Genomic DNA, 21,464 nt, shown 5'->3' with positions numbered 1-21,464 from the left:
TGTATGCATATATGTGTGTGAGGGAGGAGGAGGAGAATTTTGGCTCTAAACATGACAGGATTTGGACTCTTTAATAAATATTTAGGAGCATTTGGGGATTTTCTCTTTTATTGCTGCACTTGATCTACTGATGCCACCTGCCGATGTCACTCCAAGTCTGAAAGAGACCCCACCTTGGAGATGGGTAGGAATTACTCTGAGTACCGCCATTTACAAAGATCAAGAATTACAAACTGGGGGTGGGGCAGAGATAATCACTTGACAACATAAGCATTTATTGAGCCCCTTGGTTATTTTTCAGAGGGCACATTCACTTGATTCTCTCCTTTTGGAAGTCAAAACAGCCCAGCTAAGCCTGGCACTGCCTGGAAGAGCTGGGAGGTGGCCTGATGGGCATCACTTTGGCACAGGTAGCAGAGAAAAGCAGTCCACAGGAAGGAGCAGGCGCCCACGTAGGCTGTGCGCAGCATGGGTAGCGCAACAATAAAATTCACTGCCTGGTTGAAGGGAGAGAGATGGGGAGGGGAGGAGCCATAAACTGGTAACAGTCCAGAGGCTGGAGCACAACTTCCTTGGCAATGCCTACTCCAGTCTGGGACTGACTGGATGAGTCCTTGTAGTATTTTGTTGACTGGTTACATTTTTATCCCGCCTTTCACCCAAAGAAGAAATACATAGTTCTCCTCCCCCACCCTCACTCCATTTTATTTCAACAACAACCCTGTGAGGTAGGTTAGGCTGAGAGAATATGACTGGCTTTCTAGGTGGCTGAGCAGGGATTTGAATTCAGGTCTCCCCGGTCCTAGTCTGATACTATAACCAATACACCACACTGGCTGGCCATGGGGTAAGACATGGGGTCAGTCACCTGTATTTATTGGGCCCCTTATGAAATTTGCTTCTCCAGGTATCCCTGTTTTGGGCGGAATGTACTAAAACTAATGACACAGAATAGCCTGGCCATGGGACTAATTCGGGTGGTGGGCTGTGAGCAGAACACCCAGAGGAAGGCCTTGTTTCACAGACCCAAAGCAGCTACACATGTTTTTGTTTTTGTTTTTTACTCTACACTAAACTCACAGGCCCCAATCCAGATCAGGGCCCTAGCTTGGGAGTGGGATAGGGGGCATTTCATCCTCCCCCCACACCCCCATCTGTGGACCCAATCTGGATTGGGACCTTCACTGCTGCAATTTATGTTGTTCAGTCGTGTCCGACTCTTCGTGACCCCATGGACCATAGCACGCCAGGCCTTCCTGTCCTGCGCTCTCCCCCGGAGCATGCTCAAGTTCATATTCATTGCATCGGTGATGCTATCTAGCCATCTCATCCTCTGCCGTCCCCTTCTCCTTTTGCCTTCAGTCTTTCCCAGCATCAGGGTCTTTTCCAGAGAGTCTTCTCTTCGCATTAGGTGGCCAAAATATTTGAGCTTCAGCTTCAGTATCTGTCCTTCCAATGAGCACTCAGGGTTGATTTCCTTTAGGATGGACTGATTTGACCTCCTTGCAGTCCAGGGCACTCGTAAGAGTCTTCTCCAGCACCACAGTTCGAAAGCATCAATTCTTCGGTGCTCAGCCTTCCTTATAGTCCAGCTCTCACAGCCATACATTACTACTGGGAAAACCATAGCTTTGATTAAACGGACCTTTGTCGGCAAGGTGATGTCTCTGCTTCTTACTATGCTGTCTAGGTTTGCCATAGCTTTCCTCCCAAGGAGCAAGCGTCTTTTAATTTCATGGCTACAGTCACCGTCTGCGGTGATCTTGGAGCCCAAGAAAGTAAAATCTGTCACTGCTTCCATTTCTTCCCCTTCTATAGGCCAGGAAGTGATGGGGCCAGATGCCATGATCTTCGTTTTTTTAATGTTGAGTTTCAAACCAGCTTTTGCACTCTCCTCTTTCACCCTCAACAAGAGGCTGTTGAGATCCTCTTCGCTTTCTGCCATTAGGGTGGTATCGTCTGCATATCGGAGGTTATTGATAATTCTCCCAGCAATCTTAATTCCGACCTCTGATTCATCCAACCCGGCATTTCTCATGATGTACTCTGCATATAAGTTAAATAAGCAGGGTGACAATATGCAGCCTTGTCGTACTCCTTTCCCAATTTTGAACCACTCAGTTGTTCCATGTCTGGTTCTTACTGTTGCTTCTTGACCCTCGTACAGGTTTCTCAGGAGACAGGTAAGGTGGTCTGGTACTCCCATCACTTTAAGAATTTGCCAGAGTTTGTTGTGATCCACACAATCAAAGGCTTTAGCGTAGTCAATGAAGCAGAAATAGACGTTTTTCTGGAATTCTCTTGCTTTCTCCATGATGCAGCGAATGTTGGCGATTTGATCTCTAGTTCCTCTGCCTCTTCGAAACCCAGCTTGTACTTCTGGTAGTTCTCGGTTCGCATACTGCTGAAGCCTAGCTTGTAGGATTTTGAGCATCACCTTGCTGGCATGCAAAATTATTATTATTTATTATTTATTGCATTTATACCCCGCCTTTTTTCCCTTGCAAGGAACCCAAGGCGGCTTACATTATCCTCCTCCTCTCCATTTTATCCTCACAACAACAACCCTGTGAGGTGGGTTGGGCTGAGAGTCTGTGACTGGCCCAAAGTCACCCAGTGAGCTTCCATGGCCGAGTGGGGACTAGAACCCGGATCTCCCAGCTCCTAGTCCAACACTAGTCTGAACACTCTTTGGCGTTGCCCTTCTTTGGAATTGGAATGGAAACTGACCTTTTCCAGTCTTGCGGCCATTGTTGAGTGTTCCAAATTTGTTGGCATATTGAATGCAGCACTTTAACACCATCATCTTTTAGGATCTTAAATAGCTCAGCTGGAATACTGTCATCTACGCTAGCTTTGTTGTTAGTAATGCTTCCTAAGGCCCACTTGACTTCACTCTCAAGGATGTCCGGCTCAAGTTCAGTGACCGCACTATCATGGCTATCAGGGACATTAAGATCTTTCCTGTATAGTTCTTCTGTGTATTCTTTCCACCTCTTCTTAATCTCATCTGCATCTGTTAGGTCCCTGCCTTCTTTGTCCTTTATCATGCCCATCTTTGCACATCTTTATCATGCCCATCTTTCCCTTGAGATCTCCGATTTTCTTGAAGAGATCTCTAGTCTTTCCCATTCTGTTGTTTTCCTCGATTTCTTTGCATTGTTCATTTAAGAAGGCCTTCTTGTCTCTCCTTGCTATTCTCTGGAACTCTGCATTCAGTTGAATATATCTTCCCCTTTCTCCCTTGCTTTTCGCTTCCCTTCTTTCCTCAGCTACTTGTAAAGCCTCATCAGACAGCCACTTGGCTTTCTTGCATTTCTTTTTCTTTGGGATGGATTTCGTTGCTGCCTCCTGAACAATGTTACGGACCTCCGTCCATAGTTCCTCAGGCACTCTGTCTGTCAGGTCTAATCCCTGAAATCTATTCCTCACCTCCACTGTATATTCATCAGGGATATGATTTAGGTCATATCTGAATGGTTTAGTGGTTTTCCCTACGTTCTTCAATTTAAGCCGAAATTTTGCAACAAGAAGCTCATGATCTGAGCCACAGTCAGCTCCAGGTCTTGTTTTGACTGACTGTATAGAGCTTCTCCATCTTTGGCTGCAAAGGACATAATCAATCTGATTTCGATATTGACCATCTGGTGATGTCCATGTGTAGAGTCATCTCTTGTGCTGTTGGAAAAGAGTGTTTGCTATGATCAGCGTGTTCTCTTGGCAAAACTCTATTAGCTTTTGTCCTGCTTCATTTTGTGCACCAAGGCCATGCCTGCCTGTTATCCCGGTGATTTCTTGACGTCCTACTTTAGCATTCCAATCCCCTATGATAAAGAGGACATCTTTTTTTGGTGTTAGTTCTAGAAGGTGTTGTAGGTCTTCATAGAACCGATCAACCTCAGCTTCTTCAGCATCAGTGGTTGGGGCATAGACTTGAATTACTGTGATGTTGAATGGTTTGCCTTGGATTCGTACTGAGATCATTCTATCATTTTTAAGATTGTACCCCAGTACTGCGTTTCCCACCTTTTTGTTGACTATGAGTGCTACTCCATTTCTTCTAAGGGATTCTTGCCCACAATAGTAGATATGATGGTCACCTGAATTAAATTCGCCCATGCCTGTCCATTTTAGTTCGCTGATTCCCAAGATGTCGATGTTCAATCTTGCCATCTCATGTTTGACCACCTCCAGCTTACCTTGATTCATTGATCTGACATTCCAGGTTCCTAAACAATATTGTTCTTTACAGCATCGGATTTTCTTTTCACCACCAGACACATCCACAGCTGAGTGTCCTTTCGGCTTTGGCCCAGCTGCTTCACTCTTTCTGGCGCTACTTGGAAATACCCTCTGCTCTTCCCCAGTAGTATATTGGACACCTTCCAACCTGAGGGGCTCATCTTCCGGTGTCATAACTTTTAGCCTTGTGATACGTTCCATGGGGTTTTCTTGGCAAGAATACTGGAGTGGGTTGCCATTTCCTTCTCCAGTGGACCACATTTTGTCAGAACTCTCCGCCATGACCTGTCCGTCTTGGGTGGCCCTGCACGGCATAGCTTACGGCTTCACTGAGTTACGCAAGCCCCTTCGCCACAACAAGGCAGTGATCCATGAAGGGGGCTGCAATTTATAGTGGTCTATTAAAGCAAATGGATCACTCTTTGGCGTCAGGACCCTGCACTTACTCTAGAGGAAAAAAGAAGGGAAAAAAAGATGTAGCTGTTAGCTATGCCTTTAAAGTCATGGGTGCTTTGTCCCTCCAGCAAGGCTCATCTGGTACAGGAAATCCACTTATTATTTATTTATTTATTTATTACATTTCTACACCGCCCAATAGCCAAATCCTTTTACATTCCTTCCTACCCAGGAGTATCCAATGGGCAGCCTGGGTAGGTGGAGTCAGTCCAGGGCACGAAGGTTCTTGACTGAGAAGCCGCCAACTGCGCTCCCATGGCTCACCACACGGGGCAGCAGACAGATCCAGCCGTTTCTGAGAATGGGTTCCTTCCCAATGGCAGAGGCCATTAGCTTCCTGGGGCTGGATCCAGATGTAGTCATACTTAGAGTAGACCTATTGAAATCAGTGGGACATACATCAATCATGACTAACTGAAGTTCCCTGGATTTCAGTGGGTTTATTCGACGTATGACCAAGTCTGGATCTAACCCCCGGGGTCTTGCGGAGGGGGCTCTCTACTCACCTCGGCAATGAACAGTAAGATTCTTGACATTTCATACAGATCATTCTCCAGCCTCCTTCAGCCAGTGAAAGCTGGTGGCTCTGATGTCAGTGGGGTGGTGAATCTGCTCTTGGTTTCAGTCAGAACTCTAAAGCAGGGGTCCCCAACCCCCAGGCCACGGACCAGTACCGGTCTGTGGCCAGTTAGGAACCAGTCTGCGGGGAGGGGGGGGAGGCGATCCGTCCATCCCCCGGAATCCTCGCCAGCCCTGGCCAGCTCCGCTCCGCGGCGAGTCCGCGGAGCTGCCGCCTGGCTCCAACCACTGGGACGCAAATGGCGTCCGCATAGTGGACGCCATTTGAGTCCCTGTTCTTCAAGTAATAGGCTACGTAAATCTTTACATAACCTATTACTGCAAAGAACAGGGACGCAAATGGCATAGCGGGCACCATTTGCATCCGTGTTCTTTGCAGTAATAGGCTACGTAAAGATTTACATAGCCTATTACTTGAAGAACAGGGATGCAAATGGCGTCGGCTATGCCAGACGCCATTTGCGTCCACAGTCTGGGTGCAGCTACCCCACTGCCACCCCCCAAAATCCCCCCGGGACAGACCTGGACCAGCTGCCGCCAGGTAGGCTCCGTCCCAGGGGGATTTCGGGGTGTGTGGGGGGGTAGTCCACAAAACCAGTCCCTGGTGCCAAAAAGGTTGGGGACCGCTGCTCTAAAGGAGCTACCCAAGGTGTGAAGAACTAGAATTCTCACTAGTTCTGACTGAAAGCTGGAGCGGATTCACTACCCCACTGACATTGGAGCCACCAGCCTCCACTGCCTTCAGCCATCTTGGATTTATTTCAATGGGACAGTCCCTAGAGATGGCTCACCCTTATTTTAATGTATCTCTGTAGCCTTGTAACAATATGGTGTATTTATGTGGCCACTGGGAAAGAACCAATGGCATTTCAAATAATATGTCCCAGGTTCCTCCTGTGCCTTTCAATGGCTCCCAAACTGGCAGAAATGCAACAGCTGAAGCTTTTCCCATTTGTTCATCTTCATCCCAGGAAAACCTTCACCTGGAAATTAATTATCTGTCCTGCGGTTGTTGAATGGCACAGGAGCTCTGCCCCGCCACAACAATTGGCAACCCCAGGCCTCAGGCCAAGGGAAGGAAAGAGAGGACAATAACACTTACCTGGAATAAAGTCCAACATAGCACCCCAGCCTGAAGGAGAAAAAGAAGAAGAAGCAAATTTAGCATAAGGGCTAATGTTAGGGTTCCTTAATTGTGCTTGGATTTAACAGTACGGAATTGTTAGCAGGGCCAGTGTCATGGGTAGGCATCATTGGGCACCTGCCGAGCGCCCACAACTGGAGTTGCTCCAGGTAACAAAAGCCCCCTGGACTCACTCCTCCTCTTCACCATTGCAACCTGCTTGTTCATCTGCCCCTTGCTCTGGCCCAGACAATGGTGGGGGTGAGGAGGAGGAGGAGCAGCAGATGCCGCTGCCTGCTTGCTCCCTGGCTCTCCGCCTGTCAAGCAAGCAAGTGGTAGCAGTGATGAGAAGGAGGATGAGAAGCAAGAGCAGCTGGAGACAACGGCAGAGAGAAGGCAGGCTCACTGGGGGAGGGGCCCATTGAGGGCGTCTTGCTCAGAAACCTGGAGACGTCACCAGTCGCTGGTAGGTTTTCTCTGGAATATGAAGTGACAGGTCTTGGTCCAAAGGTTGAAGAGCTACTTTAGCATCATGGCTGATAGACTGTGGTGTGAATGAGGAAGTCTCTGGTTTAACTCTCATGTTGACAGGATCTCAGAAGTAGCCTTTGGCCAAGCTATGTGTAGTCCAACACAACACATCAGCACCAGGATGAGGAAGGCTGGTCTTTAAGGTGCTGGAAGACACTTTTGTGTGTGCATTTGCTGTAACACCGTAGCACACCTACTCCTTTAGAACCGTTGCTGTTAGAACCTCAGAGCAGGGCCCTCTCTGTGGTGGCCCCCATACTGTGAAAAAATTACCTCCTCTTGGAAATATGACAGGCATCTATGGTGCAGCTGTTCCACCAGTTAGTAAAAACACACCTATTCATGTGGGGCATTCCCAGACCCTGATTCTCAGTACCGGCTTCATTGAATTCTGGATATTTGGTTGTATGTTTTATTGTTGTTTTATTGTATCAGTTTTATCTTGTAAGCCACCTTGTTAGCTTTTATGATGAAAGGCAATCTATAAATAATGCTAATAAATACAATAAGAAATAAGAAACACCTTGTATGTTGGCCAAAACTTCTCCCGTAAATTCTCAAAGATGTCACTTTGGCCATCAAGGAGAGTCAGACCTGGAAAAGGCAACAGATAATCTGAAAACCACCTCGCTGTCTGAAAAGCCCCATCCCCACCCACCCCCACTCTCTCTTGCCTATGTAAAATGCTGCAATGGTGACGGGGGGGGGGGGGGGGCTATGACCTGGTCGCAAGCAACTTTTCTTAACACTGTGGTAGCATTTGATCCTGGAAGAAAGTGCTCCAGGCTTCGGAAGCAGACATAGTTGAAGTTGGCATGGAAGCTGAACCCCACCAGTGCCACTCTGGCTGTCTGCTTCAGATCCAGACCATCATACCTGAGGTGATCCTGACAGGGCCTAGACAACACTTGCTGGGCCACATCTGCTGCAGAAAACAGTGTCCCATAGGTGGCAACATTCACCAGCCAAGGATGGCGATGCACCAAGCCATGCAGGAGATGCATTCCTGTACAGAGCGGGTGTGGCAGAAGTGCCGTTCCTCAGGATGACCATGAGGTGGTGATGCTCTCTCAGGTAAGCTGTAATGCTTCTTCCTGCTGGTATGGGGGGGAGGGGCGGCAGAGACAGAGAGAGACTATTTGCACAGCTTTCCCCAACTTGATGCCTTCCAGAATGCGTTGGATTGCAGCTCCCATCATCCTCAGCCATTAAGGAGAGAAAGAAGGAATAACCACGCAATGCCTTTTAATTAGTAGCACTAAAAGCCCTTAATCTGGAAGCACCCTTCATTTCAGTGCTTTAATTTGTGCGTGTGGGTGTCATTTTTGTTGCGGCTGCTCTTAAGCCGTTGAGAGTCAGAAATCCTTACCAATGTACTGCAAATCACTCAGAAGTCTGCCAATAAATCCAGATCGACCTTCTGTCCACCCGTGTTTTAATTAAATAGTGAGGATGTTGCTTTATTATTGGATTCTAATTATATTTTATCTTGTTTTCTGATTTTGTCATTGTGATTTCATTATTTTAGTTAGCCATCCATTCATTCTGTATTTTATGATAATTCCTGCAAAGGTGCCTTGTGAATTTAGAAAGGTGGGATACAAATATCCTAAAGAATGAATAAGTAAGGGCATGGCCCTATTGGATCCAACCTCAGTACTTGCAAGCCTCCAAACTTGGAGGCTTATGAGTATCCAGTACAGAGCAGGAGGTCTGGAGGAGGCAGTCTTGGCTTCCGCTGCACCTCCAGCTTGGCAACTTAGCTAGACGGGCTTGTTTGCTCGTCTAACTGAGGCAGCAGGGAAGGGGACGGAAGGAACCTGGGGAGGGCTGGGGATATGGCGTAAGCCATCCCTTCCCTTCCCCGCCCACCAGCATGCCCCCTTTCCCTTCCCTCCGAGGTTGCCTTTGCGACCTTGGAGAGCCAGCCAGGGTGGTTCTCTCTGGGCCGGCTGCAAGGGGGAGGAGGTGGGGAGCTTAAACTGCTGTATTCAAGATCGGAGCACTGTCTCCGACCTCAGATCCAGGAATCTGAAGTATCCTATGGTCCCACAGACTATCCATGGGCCATAGGATTGCTCTCCCCATCGGTTCTCTCTTTCTCTCTCTCTCACACACACACACACACCTGTAAAGAAGCATACATCACATTGCACTATGTGAATGTGCATACTTGCAGCAAACACCAATACCATCATGTACTGCTATTCAAATGCTCACCCTCTTCATACATGAAATGTATCATCTGATGAGGTTGGCTGTAGCCCATGAAAGCTTATGCCATACTAAATGTGTTAGTCTTTAAGGAGCCACAAGGCTGTTCATTGTTTTTGCTGCAACAGACTAACACAGCTATCCCTCTGGAAATACTTTCATGTGTATGCATGTTGTTCCTCTGTGCACAAAACCATATCTCACGGACAACACTCCCTCTCATAAATAAACACACAAGTCTGTTCTAGAGACATGCCTGTACTAAAGGCTCAAAGTGTCACAATTCCCCCACAAGCAACCCTAGCATTTATAAATCTGTAAGGACACGAGGGAAAAACATTCCCAACACCTTCTGCAAACAACATATTCCATGGATCTTTCCATAGCCATTAATCAGTTTGAAGCTTCGTTCACCTTTGTAGTGCAAGTATACCTTTACTCCCATCATAAACCCTATGTACACACATACCGATCATCTCACTTCACACCTATGTTATAAACCCTTATCTACACATGAGTATTTCTGCACACTGTTACCAAACGTGCTTCTCTAGACGTGTACAAACATGTGCAAGTTCTCAAGATACGCATTCACAAATGGAATCCTTTTCATTTTGGCAATAGTGTGCCCTTGGCAAGGTGGGACCCATTAACCCCCCCTACACACACACACACACACACACTTCAAACAATGGGGAATTTATTAAACACAAGCACAAGCAAGAATTTCAAATGTAGACTTAGGGAAATTAATATAATCAGGGAATGTAATCAAGGAAATTAACTTGGTAGAGCGATTGCAATTCAAATATAGGCATAGAAATCAATTTGAACCTTTAAAGCTGGCAAAGAGAGCTGGCTTATGGGGAAATTAGCTTAGTTCTCTTGGAAGCTGAATCCGGGGGGGGGGGGCTGCGGGGGGGCACATTAAATGTATACACACATTAAACTAGGCTGCAGGCATGCGCTAGCAGTCTGTACTGATCTAGGAAGGATGTTAGAATGTGAGAGGTCAAAGAGGTGGGGATTAAGTAAATTGGAGTCTCTAACACTATTGGGAAAGAAAAAGAAAGGTTTGTGTTGAGCATTAGTGCAGGGGAAGGGGGGAAGGATTTTAGAGAGGCTTGTGTTGGCAAGAGACAGTGTGCTCAGATGAGTCCTGATACACTTTCACAATAATGAGGATGGGGTAAGGAGGTTTTCTAGAGCTCAAAACACATTCACCCTCATTTGCAGCACCTTGTGTGCTTGTTCCTACTCTTGTTTGCTCCTTTTTATGCAGTACTTGGTATTGTGTATCAGTCCAGGTTCTTTGAAGAACCTGAATTGATTATGGTGGGGCAAACAGGGGAATAGGAGTCTTGGCTGTGATTCTTGCCACTGAAACACCAAAAGTGCCTGACACTCTGATCAAATCCAGTTCCAAAAATAGATAAAATAAACACACACACACACTCATAGAAAGGTGAAGGGCAGGAGGCTACAATGTGTAGAAGAACCTCATGAAAAGGGAATTTGACTTCAAAGATACTCCTCCCTGGGGCTGTGTGGCCCATTCTGAAGCTGAAATTGGGGTGCACTAAAACTCCTGAGTCTCTGTGGCCAAAGAAAAAAGATGACTGTTTATAAAGGGGGCTTCTGTGGACCTTCGCCTATGGTGAGGTGAGGACCTAAGCAGCCAGACTAGCCTCATTCTGGGTAAAACAAGAAGCAACAGAAGAGTGACAGAACTGCAGTGTCTGGTACCCTTTAGGCTGTTATTTCTGGGCTTGTCTGGGGATGTCTGGACTCCGGGGTTTGTCTTTCTCCAAGGTCAGTTGGATCTCCTGCCAGACTGTGGCTGGATCAAGCACAAAGCGCTCAGTAGTGAGGATCCAGATGGTACTGGTCTTCGAGCTACGATTGGAACCAATTGCAGGCCGGCACACTGAGTGCACACAACCCAGGGTTTTTATCTAGTTTACACAAAGACCTTGTTATCATGACTGTCCTGACAAAAGCACAAAAGTGGAGGGAAGATTCTCAAGTATCAACAGCTGTTTCTGGCTGGAAAGGATGAGGCTGATCACCCACCCTCCTACCAGAGCCATCCATGATACAAAAGAGGGTGCTTCTGGGGAAGGGGGGAGGGCTCTGGAGGGGGAGAGCTGAACCCCAGCTATGCAAAATTGTGAAACCTTTGCACACTAGATCACTTCTCTTCCTTACACCAGAAGTAATTTACTTTAATACGAAGGGGGGGGGGTCACTTCAGGGCTTGATTCGTTTTACCTTTTGCCTACCTTGAGGCTTTTTGTATACATGCAGTTTTGATTTTTTTGGTAATGCCAGAACTAGCCTTGCATGCTTGTCCTAAAGCTACTGAGTTATCTCATTTGTTTGTTATCCCCCGCCTGCCTTGGCTCAGGCCAAAATTTCTTAAAGGCACCATACCCATGGCTGCCAGTATCATGGCCTACTCCACCATGAGTTGCCTGCTAACAACCCACCCTATGCTATCCACCCCTTACACAAACACAATGTGCGTATACAACCACTACATGTCCCTTTCTTAACACTTTGTTCACTCTTATGTAACTTCTATGCAGGGCTGGCCCCGCCATTAGGCAGAGTGAGGCATCTGCAGTCATGAAAGGGCGGCAAATTGTTTGTTACTTAATTAGTTATTGTCTTTTTACTGCCAGGGATTTGGAGAAGTGATTTTGGGATTTTCTGCCTCATGTGTCAAATTAACTTGGTTGGTTTGGGGTACATCGACATGGGCAGGCGCCAGGCCAGTGCCAAGGATAGGCATGGCTGGGCTCCTGCCAAGGGCCCGCACCCCAGCAGGGGCCCCCTGATAAGAGCTCCCTGGAGTTGCTCCTCCTCTTTGCCCTTGCAGCCTGCTTTGTTCACCTGCCTCTCACTCTGGCCTAGATGACCACGGTGGTGCTAAGGAGGAGCGGTTGAAGCCACAGCCTACTTCCTCGCTGGCTTTCTGCCTGTCAAGCAGAGTGGTAGCAATAATGAGAAAGAGAACGAGGAACGATAGCGGCTAGCTACAGTGGTGGCGAGAAGGTAGACTCGCTGCGGGAGGGGGCCTACTGAGGGTGTCTTTCCCAAAGGCCCTCCGAAACCTGGAACTGGCCCCATGTGAGCGTGGGCACCATTTGCTGCTCTGCCTCAGACAACAAAAAATCTTGGGCTGCCCCTGCTTCAGTACACCTCTGCCTCTGGACCACTGAATACATATTCCTCCCTGTCCATATGTATCGTAATGGTCTCTATATTTACTAGACACTGCAAACATACACCACTACCCTGAATCTACATGCTGCCCAGCTACAACATGCTACCCCAGAAACAATTTCCAGGAGTACCTCAGAAATATATTTCACACATCTTTCTCAGGCCTCTAATAACACACTGCACCCACAATTTTCTGAATTCATGTGCACTAGAATGTATGTATACTTCTACACACTGGAGGCCTCACTCTGGGCCAACATGACGAATCCTTCTGCACAGTCACGCCTCTTCAAAATGTGCATGACATTAAGAAGCGACACCCTCCTTCTCGTGGATAATGCATACATGCCACCCACAGGGCCTCTTCTGCCACAGCCGTTGACACTTGGGAAGCATCATGTTCAAAGTGGCCTCGAAAATCACATACATGTGGAAAAGGTCTGACAGAAATTGGAGTTAACCACATCCTTTGGGCAGAGTGGAGATGGGGAGAAATCTGTGAGCAGGAATCTAAGATCCTGCCCATGCTGTCCCAACCCATATTTATTCATTTATTTATTATATAGTCCTTCTCTCCTCCAAGGAGCACCTCACCATTTTATCCTCACAACAACCCTATGAGGTAGGTTAGGCTGAAAGATAGCAACTTACCCAAGGTCACCCAGTGAGCTTCATGGTAGAGGGGAGACTTGAACCCAGGCCTCCTCAATCCTAGCCCGATACTCTAACCCAGCCTTCCCCAACCTGGTGCCCTTCAGATGGGGATGATGGGGGTTGTAGTCCAACACAACTGGATGTGTTGGACTGGATGCCAGGTTGGGGGAGGCTACTCTAATTAATCATCCCAGGATAATTTTTGCATTCTTGCTGGATTGCTTCAAAATGTCACCCTATCAGTGCCAAATTTTCAGGCTACCTGAAAGACCACCTTCTCCCATAAAACCCTGCCCAGGTTTTCAGATCTTTGGCAGAGGTCCTTCTTTCGGTACCACTGCCTTCAGAGGCCCATTTTCTGGTGACATGAGAGAGGGCCTTCTCAGTGGCTGCTCCTAGGCTGTGGAACTCCCTGCCAAGAGAGACTAGGTTGGCTCTCTCTCTGCTGTCCTTCTGCCAGCAAGTAAAGATGTTTTTATTCAAGCAAGCCTTTGGCATATAAGCGAGTCTGTTGGGTTGGTGCTGGTTTTTTTATTCTGTTATTGTTGTGTTATTGTGTTTTAATGTATCTGTTTTATTATTGTTTTAATCAAGTTTTTTTTCTCATTTATGATTGTAAGCTGCCTTGAATGCCATTTTCTTGGTAGAAAGGCAGGGCACAAATCAAATAAAATCAATCAATAAACCCTATATAAGAATTATCCCTGAGATAATTGCTCATTTCATTTTTTGTATTTTTAACAGAAGCCTGAACCTGTTTTCAGCGGCAGCACTCAACACTGGGACCTATGAAATAAACAGAAAGAACAGCATTCAGTGGAGCATGTATGGAGTGCATTTTGTGCAGCACTGAACGGCACAGCCCACTCCACCGATCAGGTAGTTCTGGATCTAGCAAGCTTGGAGTAACCAGAAATAGAATTTTGTGTGGGAGGACGGTGAGCTCTGCTCAGTTCTGTTATTTAGGGTGGGGGGTAGGGGACACACCGGGCTCAGAATTCTTTATAATCCAAAGTGTATGTCTTTTGCAACAGGCTCCGGTTGGTGGATCTGGTAAAAGAAAAACACCCACAAAGTAGGTCCAGTAAGCCTGAAGTCTGCCCAGCCTTGCCTTAGAAAGTGAAGACTTAATGGAGAAACTCAGAACTCCCAGTCTGGAACAATATTCAGACAGACAGACTTACACAGAGACACACATCTTCTTTCTCCCCTCTTTCTCTCCCCCCCCCTTTTCTCCCCATTGCATTGCAGCCATTATTACCCCTAATCTCCGGTTCTCTTTTCCTCCTGGGCTAGTAGAAGCGATAGACCGCTCAGCCACGTTGCCTGTTCTACAGAGCTATAAATAGTCAGACACATGGGAAGGGTACAGCAAAGGAGAACAGCTGGGTGGAAGTGGAGATGAGGCGGGGGGGGGGGAGAAACCCCATTGAATACACTCACACATCCCTCAGGGCCCCCTGGCTCTTTGCTGAGTTCCAAGAAACTCTAGCTGGAGGGTGGGGTGGGATATTGGGGGCAAAGCAGAAGAAGGAGCGGAAATTGGGCAGCACATTTGAACCAATCAGTATGTAAGTCCCACTGCCTCCAGTTTGCAAACAGATACACATCTGAGGTAGAAAGAGTTAATTGCAAGAGATCCCAGAAAGGGTTGACTCTATAAACAGAGATGCAAACAGCACAGTGCAAAACACACTCGCACGCAATCTCATACGGTCTAGATTTGGGCTCAGAATGTCACTTAGCCTGCAACCCTATACATGTTTAGACTGACAAAAAAAAGTTCTACAGCTCCCAGAGTTGTAGGACTTCTTTCAGTCTAAACATGCACAGGATTGGGCCCTTAGATGCTTAAACTTTTTTTGTTTTACATTTCTCAGTCTTCCATTTCCTGATTGCTTTCATAACTCCTGGTGGTGAATGACAGCATGATTATCTTTATTTTTCTTATTAATAATCTTTAATTCCATTTAAAAAACTACTATTATCTAACTTCTTTTAAAAACAAACAAACAAAACAAGATATGTAACATCTGGGGCTCAATCTGAGAATGGTAGCCCCAGAATCTGCTTTCAGTAGGTTCTCTTTAACCCCGATGGCCCATATTAATTACAACCGCAGTCTCCTCGCGCTGCCGGGAATAGGAAACCAGGGCCTTTTTATTTGGACACCAGAGGGCGCTGCTTTACCTCTTTTCCCTGGAACCCATTCCTTGGGTACAACCGGGAGGAAAAAGTAGGGAGAAAAATTCTCGTGCACAGGTCCCAAGAACGCGGAGTGGACTGACTCAGCCTCCCGTTCGTTTCAGAGGGACTTGCGCAAAAGAAGCCCTAGGGATGAATTGTACTCCTTCTTCCTCCTTCTTATCTGTCTGGCCTCATCTCTGAGATCTACCACTGGACTCCCATTGGGTGCTTAGTGGAGGGAACTAACTCCTTCCCTTGAAAGGTTTGAGCAACGAGCTTGAGCAGCAGGTTCTTCTAGAAAAGGACATTAGGAAGGACCTTGAGCGAGAGCTGATTCAAAGAGTCAGTCCCCTTTTTGCTAGTTCTGTGGTGGGTGGGAGCCCTTGGACATCCACCCTAATGTCCGACCCCAATGGCGCCCCTGGTTCACTTCAGAGCGTCTAGACCAGCCTCTTACGTGTTTTATCTGAGCTCTGCGGAAGAGGGTAAAGCAGGTTTAGCAGCATGCCGATACCATCACGTAGTCACGATGGTGTAGAGGTAAATTCTGAAGTGCAGGCACTCACTGCCACAGTTCCCATAGCCACATCCCCAAGGGGAGTCCAAAAATGCAGGCTTCTATCCGCCTTTTGTACAGCAAATTGGTCTTCGTTACCAATTGGAGACCAAGATGCCCCCAAACACTTTACATTGCAACAGGGATGGCTCAGAACAACATACTGTGGCTGGGGAAATCCCTTGTGCCACCAGCTGCTGTGGGGATTGCAGCGAAGCTCAGAGGGAACAGGGGCGGCAGATGACATCATAGCCCCGCTAATCAAAACATCCTGGTGCTTTGACCCTCTGAGACCTGGCTCCACTGCCCCACTGGTCAATCATGTGACGTGTCTTAGGTCCACATATGCTATATGCCCATATGTCACTGAACCACAGGATACAAATGACAAGGCTAAGTGTACTGCCTATCCAAGGCAACTTACAAGTATTTGCATTAATAAGGCCGAGTGCAGCCTGCCTAGCTGAGACTGATCTCGATGAAGAATTCTGTGTAACTGAAAAGCTTGCATACTCATAGAGTAACAGGTCTTGTAATTTTCAAAAGATGTCTCACACTGCCTTTCTTCTGCCATGCTGACTTCATGGTCCTATTTGGATTTCGAAGAAGTTTCTGCTCTCCTTTTTTTTCCTCGTGCACTTTGCATGTGGCAAGGGTCTGCTTGAGTATCACACATCTAAATATAGCAATGCACGATAGTGCATCATCGTTCTGGATGGAGAAACATCGTACGCCAGTTTGTTGAGTCACTTCTACCCCTAAATGTAGCTCAGGAAACCTTTCCTCTAGGCCCTACACCAGCCAATTTCATTTAGCGTGGTCCCCTTCCGTCACCTCCCATGGAGTTTTGCTGTGTCATTGGCAACATGAACCTGGGCTGGAAATACATGGGCACAGTAGGCTTTTAGGAATGGAGCTAGACATGTAGCTGCCACAAGGGGGCAGTATAGCTTTGGCAAGAGTGCCCATATAAGTGAAAACAACAAAGAGTCTTGTGGCACCTTAAAGACTAACCAATTTATTATGACATAAGCCAGCCTTCCTCAACCTGGTGCCCTCCAGATGTTTTGAACTTCAACTCCTGTCACTCCAGCCAGCATGGCCAATGGTCATGATTGTTCCCCGGTTGGGGAACGCTAGTGTAAGCTTTTGTGGGCTTACTTTTGTGGGCAAAGTGTGTCCACTTTGGAAGCATCTGATGTTGTTGTTGTTGTTGTTCAGTCGTTAAGTCGTGTCCGACTCTTTGTGATCCCATGGACCATAGCACGCCAGGCTTTCCTGTCCTCCACTCTCACCCGGAGCATGCTCAAGTTCATCTAATGTTAGTGGACTACAAGTCCATCAAAGCTTACGCTGCAGTATATTTGTTTACAGTGGAGGCTGGTGGCTCCGATGTTGGGCAGTGAATCCACGCTGGATTTGAGTCAGAACCAGTCGGAACTCTAAAGGAGCTATCAAAGTTCCTTCGCACCTTCTGATTGGTTCTGACTGGAATCCGGAGCCGATTCACCACCCCACTGATGTCAGAGCCACCAGCCTCCACTAAGCCTTTAAGATGCCACAAAACTCTTTGTTGTTTTTGCTGAAACGGACTGACAGGGTTAGCCCTCTGGAAATGTAAAGAAGATTACTATAAGATACATGGGCTTTATTAACCGTAATGGCAAACTGTGTGAAAGAGAGAGATCAAGGAGATGGTTCTAAAGCCTAAACAACTTAGGACCAGTTTACCTGAGAGATTGTCTCCCGCTATATAGACCTGCTAGACGACTGCGATCCTCGGGGAGGTCTTGATGTCTGTGCCACATGCTACAGCGGCATGGCAATGGGCTTTCTGTGTGGAGGTGCCCTCCTTCTGGAATGACCTCTCCTCTGCGATACATCAGGCACCGACAGTGATTAAAAACATGCTTGTTTACCCTGTCTTTCCCAACCATTAACGGGTCTAAACGTACTTTTATAACAATATATTGTTTCCTTTCATTTCCTTTATTACATTTCTGTACCACCCAGTAGCCAAAGATCTCTGGGTGGTTACAAAGATTAAAAACCTTAAAAATACATTATACATAGTATAAAAACCATTTAGAGAGCAATCCTATGGCCCCTAGACACTGTCTGGGGGCAACAGGATTTTTCAGATTCCTTGATCCGAGGCAGGAGACAGTGCTCCTCAGATCCAGGCATCTGAGCTCCCTGCCCCCCCCCCCGAGATCAGAGAGGAGGGAGAGGGGGCAGTTGTGTGGACGGGGGGGGGAGGAAATATTGGGGCAGCTGACTTATGAAGAATCCTCCAGCCGCCCCAGCCTCCTTCCCTCCCACTCTGCAGAGCTCCAGCTAGATGGGAAAAAATGCCCATCTAGTGAAAATGCAGGGCAAGAGGGGCTTGGAGGCAATGATCATCTCTGCACTCCTCCCACCCTGCACTGGATACTCATAAGGCTCCAAGTTCTGAGGCTTACAAGTATCAAGGGCGCATCTCATAGGGTTGCACCCTTACATATAAACATAAACAGGCAGCACACACAGAGAAACACATATAGCTAAACAATTTTAAACAATCAACAATAAGAAAAATCCAGGCCCTGACTATATTTTGCTGTAAACCACTTTAGGATTTTTAAAACAGGAAGTGGTATATAAAGTAAATAATAAACATTTTTGTGCATGATCTCAGCAAATCTCTCTAAATTGATGTTTGCTATAGTGTGTAAAAATGGGGTATAACTTGTGCAAGCAATTGTGGCACTTACTACAGCTATGATATGCTTCCACATGATTATGTGAATAGGCCTTGAGGGCAGTGTTGTCATCTGTAAACGTAGTCACCTCACTGCTCACTCTTAACTCTAGGTTTTAGCTAGTCATGGCATGTATAGATCAACCAATACTCAGAAAAGCACTGGTCCCAATACAGTTCTTTGAGGGGCTTCATACACACCCCCATTGAGAAAACTTCCCATTTATTAATACTCTCTGATTCCTGTTCTTCAAATAGTTAGTGGTCCATAAGAGGACCCGTACTTTTGTCCCATGGGTGTTAAGTTGGGTCAGGAGCCTCTGGTCAGGGAGTGTGTCAAAAGTTTTTTTAAAGTCCAAGTGAACAATGTTTTTCCAGACCTGCATCCTGAGCTCCTTTCACATCAGAGGTGGGCAACTTATCGTCCTCCATATGTTTTGGCCTACAACCTCAATCAGCCCGAGCCAGCACAGCCAATGGTGAAGGAGTTGTAGGCCAAAACATCTGGATGGCCACAAGTTGCCCACCCCTGTTTTAGATGAAGAGCCTTGGGCAGCCTTCCCCAACCTGGTGCTCTCCAGATGTTTCATACCACAACTCCCAGGATTCCTGGCCATTGGCCATGCTGGCTGGAGCTGACTTGAAGTCTGAAACATCTGGAGGGCACCTGGTTGGGGAAGGCTGGCCTGGAGTTTGACCCTATGATTTTTTGATTGCAAGGCATGTGCTCTACCACTATGTTAGGCCACAAGGGACCTAACATCTGATTATGTAAAACTGGAGATGCACCTTCATTCTTACACCCCAAACAATTTACTTTCAGAATGTGAAAAAAGTAGGAACTACCCACCCTCTATGTCTCTGGATTATTCACTGATCTGGCACATGGTTCCTGGTTGGAAGGCAGGTCCAGCATCATGGGTAGGCCCTGTTGGGCAGCTGCCAAGGGCCCACTCACCAGCAGGGGCCCACTGACAAGAGCCCCCTGGAGTTGCTCCTTCTCTTCACCATTGCAGCCTGCTTGTTCACCTGCCTCTTGCTCTGGCCCTGACAACGGTGCTGGTGAGAAGGAGGAGCAGTAGATGCCATCGCCTACTTGCGCACTGGCGATCAAGTGGTAGCAATGATGAGAAAGAGGATGAAGAGCAATTGCAGCTGGTGACCATGGCGGTGAGAAGGTAGACTCCCTGGGGGAGGGGCCCCCCGTGGGGTGCCTTGCCCAGGGGCCCTCAGAAACCTGGATCCAGCACTTTTGGAAGGGGCCCTAGAGCAATGGCACATTGGGGCTGTAGCAGGCAGCCTGATCCAAAGGCAGTTAATTCCCCTGATGCCTTTCCATGATCCAACTGCATCCCCGGAACAGAGGCTGGTCAGAAGGAGCAACTCCCCTATGAGGGAAGGTTACAGCAGCTGGGATTGTTTAGCCTGGAAAAAAGGCAAGTATGGGTAGACATGACAGAGGTGTACAAAGTTGTGCATGATGTGGAGGATGTGGAGAGGGAGACATTTTTCTCCCTCTCTCATAATACTAGAACCCGGGGTCATCCCATGAAGTTGATTGGTGGGAGATTCAGGACAGGTAAAAGGAAGGACTTCTTCACACAGCACCTAGTCCACACAGCACTATGGTATTCACTATCACAAGACAAAATTATGGCCACCAATTTGGATAGCTTTAAAACAGGATTGGGCAAATTCCTGGAGGAGAAGGCTATCAATAGCTGCTAGTCCTGAAGGCTATGTGCTACCTCCAATATCAGAGGCAGTATGCCTATGTGCACCTGTTACTGGGGAACATGGGTGGGAGAGTGCTGTTGCACTTGTCCCTGCTTGTGGGTTCCTGGTCAACAGCTGGTTGGCCCCCGTGTGAACAGAATGCTGGACTAGATGGACCCTTGCTCTGATCCAGCAGGGCTCTTCTTATGTTCTTAAGGAGGAGAGGCGGGAGCTTAACTCACCCAGAGGCACAACAGGCAGCCTCGTCTGCAGACAGAGGGGCACTTACAGTAAGCCCTTCCTTGTGCCATTCATTTATTATTCTTTGGCAGCACCGCAGCAGTTTTCTCACTCCAAAGGACAACATTTGGGAATCCCTGGTCTTGTGGGTTAAGCGAAGGAGGATGGGAGCCAATCTCTGCGTTGCCTGGGAGGGTCCGTCTGGCGGGTTGGAACTGGAGATGCACGACTTTTTGGGGTGGGGGTGGGAGAGGCCTGTGGGGGGTCTAGCCTCTGACGTAATCCCAATCCCCCGCCCAGCAGACAATAGACCTCATTCATCCCCCCCCCATCCTCTCACAATCTGTTCACACACAAAGAAAGTCATTCAGCTTCCAAAAGAGCCCAGCTGCTCTGCTTCCCCTGGTTGGTGGGCTCTCCTGTCACTCCTGCTATTCCCCCACCCTCCAGGGGTGTGTGACTGCCCTCTTCAGCCTATCTTTATCTTGCAGTCAGATTTCCCCCACCAGCAGTACCGCGGCCACGCCCTCTCCTCTGCGATTGGTCGGGGTGGGCGTGGCTACGACACCCGGACTCCTCCCCCTATCCTGTAGCAGCTCAGTTGCGGTTGGACCTCGGAGGTGTCGACGTCTCTCTCTCGCTCCCCTATCTGCTAAGGTACAGTAGGGCTTGTGCGGGGCCCTCCTCTCCGTACTGTCCTTCTCCTTGTTTTATTTTGTCTCTCTCTTTATAATACGGTGGCTGACAGAGATCTTTTCCAAGGGAGCAGGAGGGGCAGGGAGCCTCTGTGTCTATATAATTTGCATTAATCATGACATGGTCTAAATCGTTGATGAGATTGTATGCGAGGTGTGATCCTTTTCAGTTAACTGGAGTCATCTTGCTTAAATCCTGGAAACAGGAGGAAAGGTGGCATTCAGTATTGGGGTGGGGGGGGATACACATAGATTATTTTCTTTTCATTCCCCCAGCTCTAAATCAGCACTGCTTTCCAGTCC

General features: G+C 47.5%; 2 protein-coding genes across 6 annotated transcripts in view; one reads left to right on the top strand and one right to left on the bottom strand.

The window, feature by feature from the left end:
- Positions 1 to 335: 335 nt before the first annotated feature.
- Positions 336 to 7,935, bottom strand: LOC146342126 (mpv17-like protein). Its single transcript, XM_084807772.1, is given in 5 exon segments — positions 336 to 497; positions 6,380 to 6,409; positions 7,455 to 7,525; positions 7,606 to 7,642; positions 7,645 to 7,935. Coding segments are annotated over 5 exon segments (591 nt in total).
- A 13,106-nt stretch (positions 7,936 to 21,041) lies between these two features.
- The window catches only part of LOC146342125 (myosin-10-like), a 75,100-nt gene continuing 74,677 nt past the window's right edge, over positions 21,042 to 21,464 (top strand). For all 5 annotated transcript variants that reach the window (XM_084805694.1, XM_084805692.1, XM_084805693.1 and 2 more), the window contains exon 1: positions 21,042 to 21,123. The gene's annotated coding sequence lies outside the window, so the exon portion shown is untranslated. The remainder of the gene's footprint in view (positions 21,124 to 21,464) is intronic.

The sequence above is a fragment of the Heloderma suspectum genome, chromosome 6 (genome assembly GCF_057233095.1).
Source record: "Heloderma suspectum isolate Gila_16-S chromosome 6, 16-S_ref, whole genome shotgun sequence".
Taxonomy (NCBI): domain Eukaryota; kingdom Metazoa; phylum Chordata; class Lepidosauria; order Squamata; family Helodermatidae; genus Heloderma; species Heloderma suspectum.
Note: the sequence above shows the minus strand (reverse complement) of the source record. Positions and strands in the feature narration are given on the sequence as shown.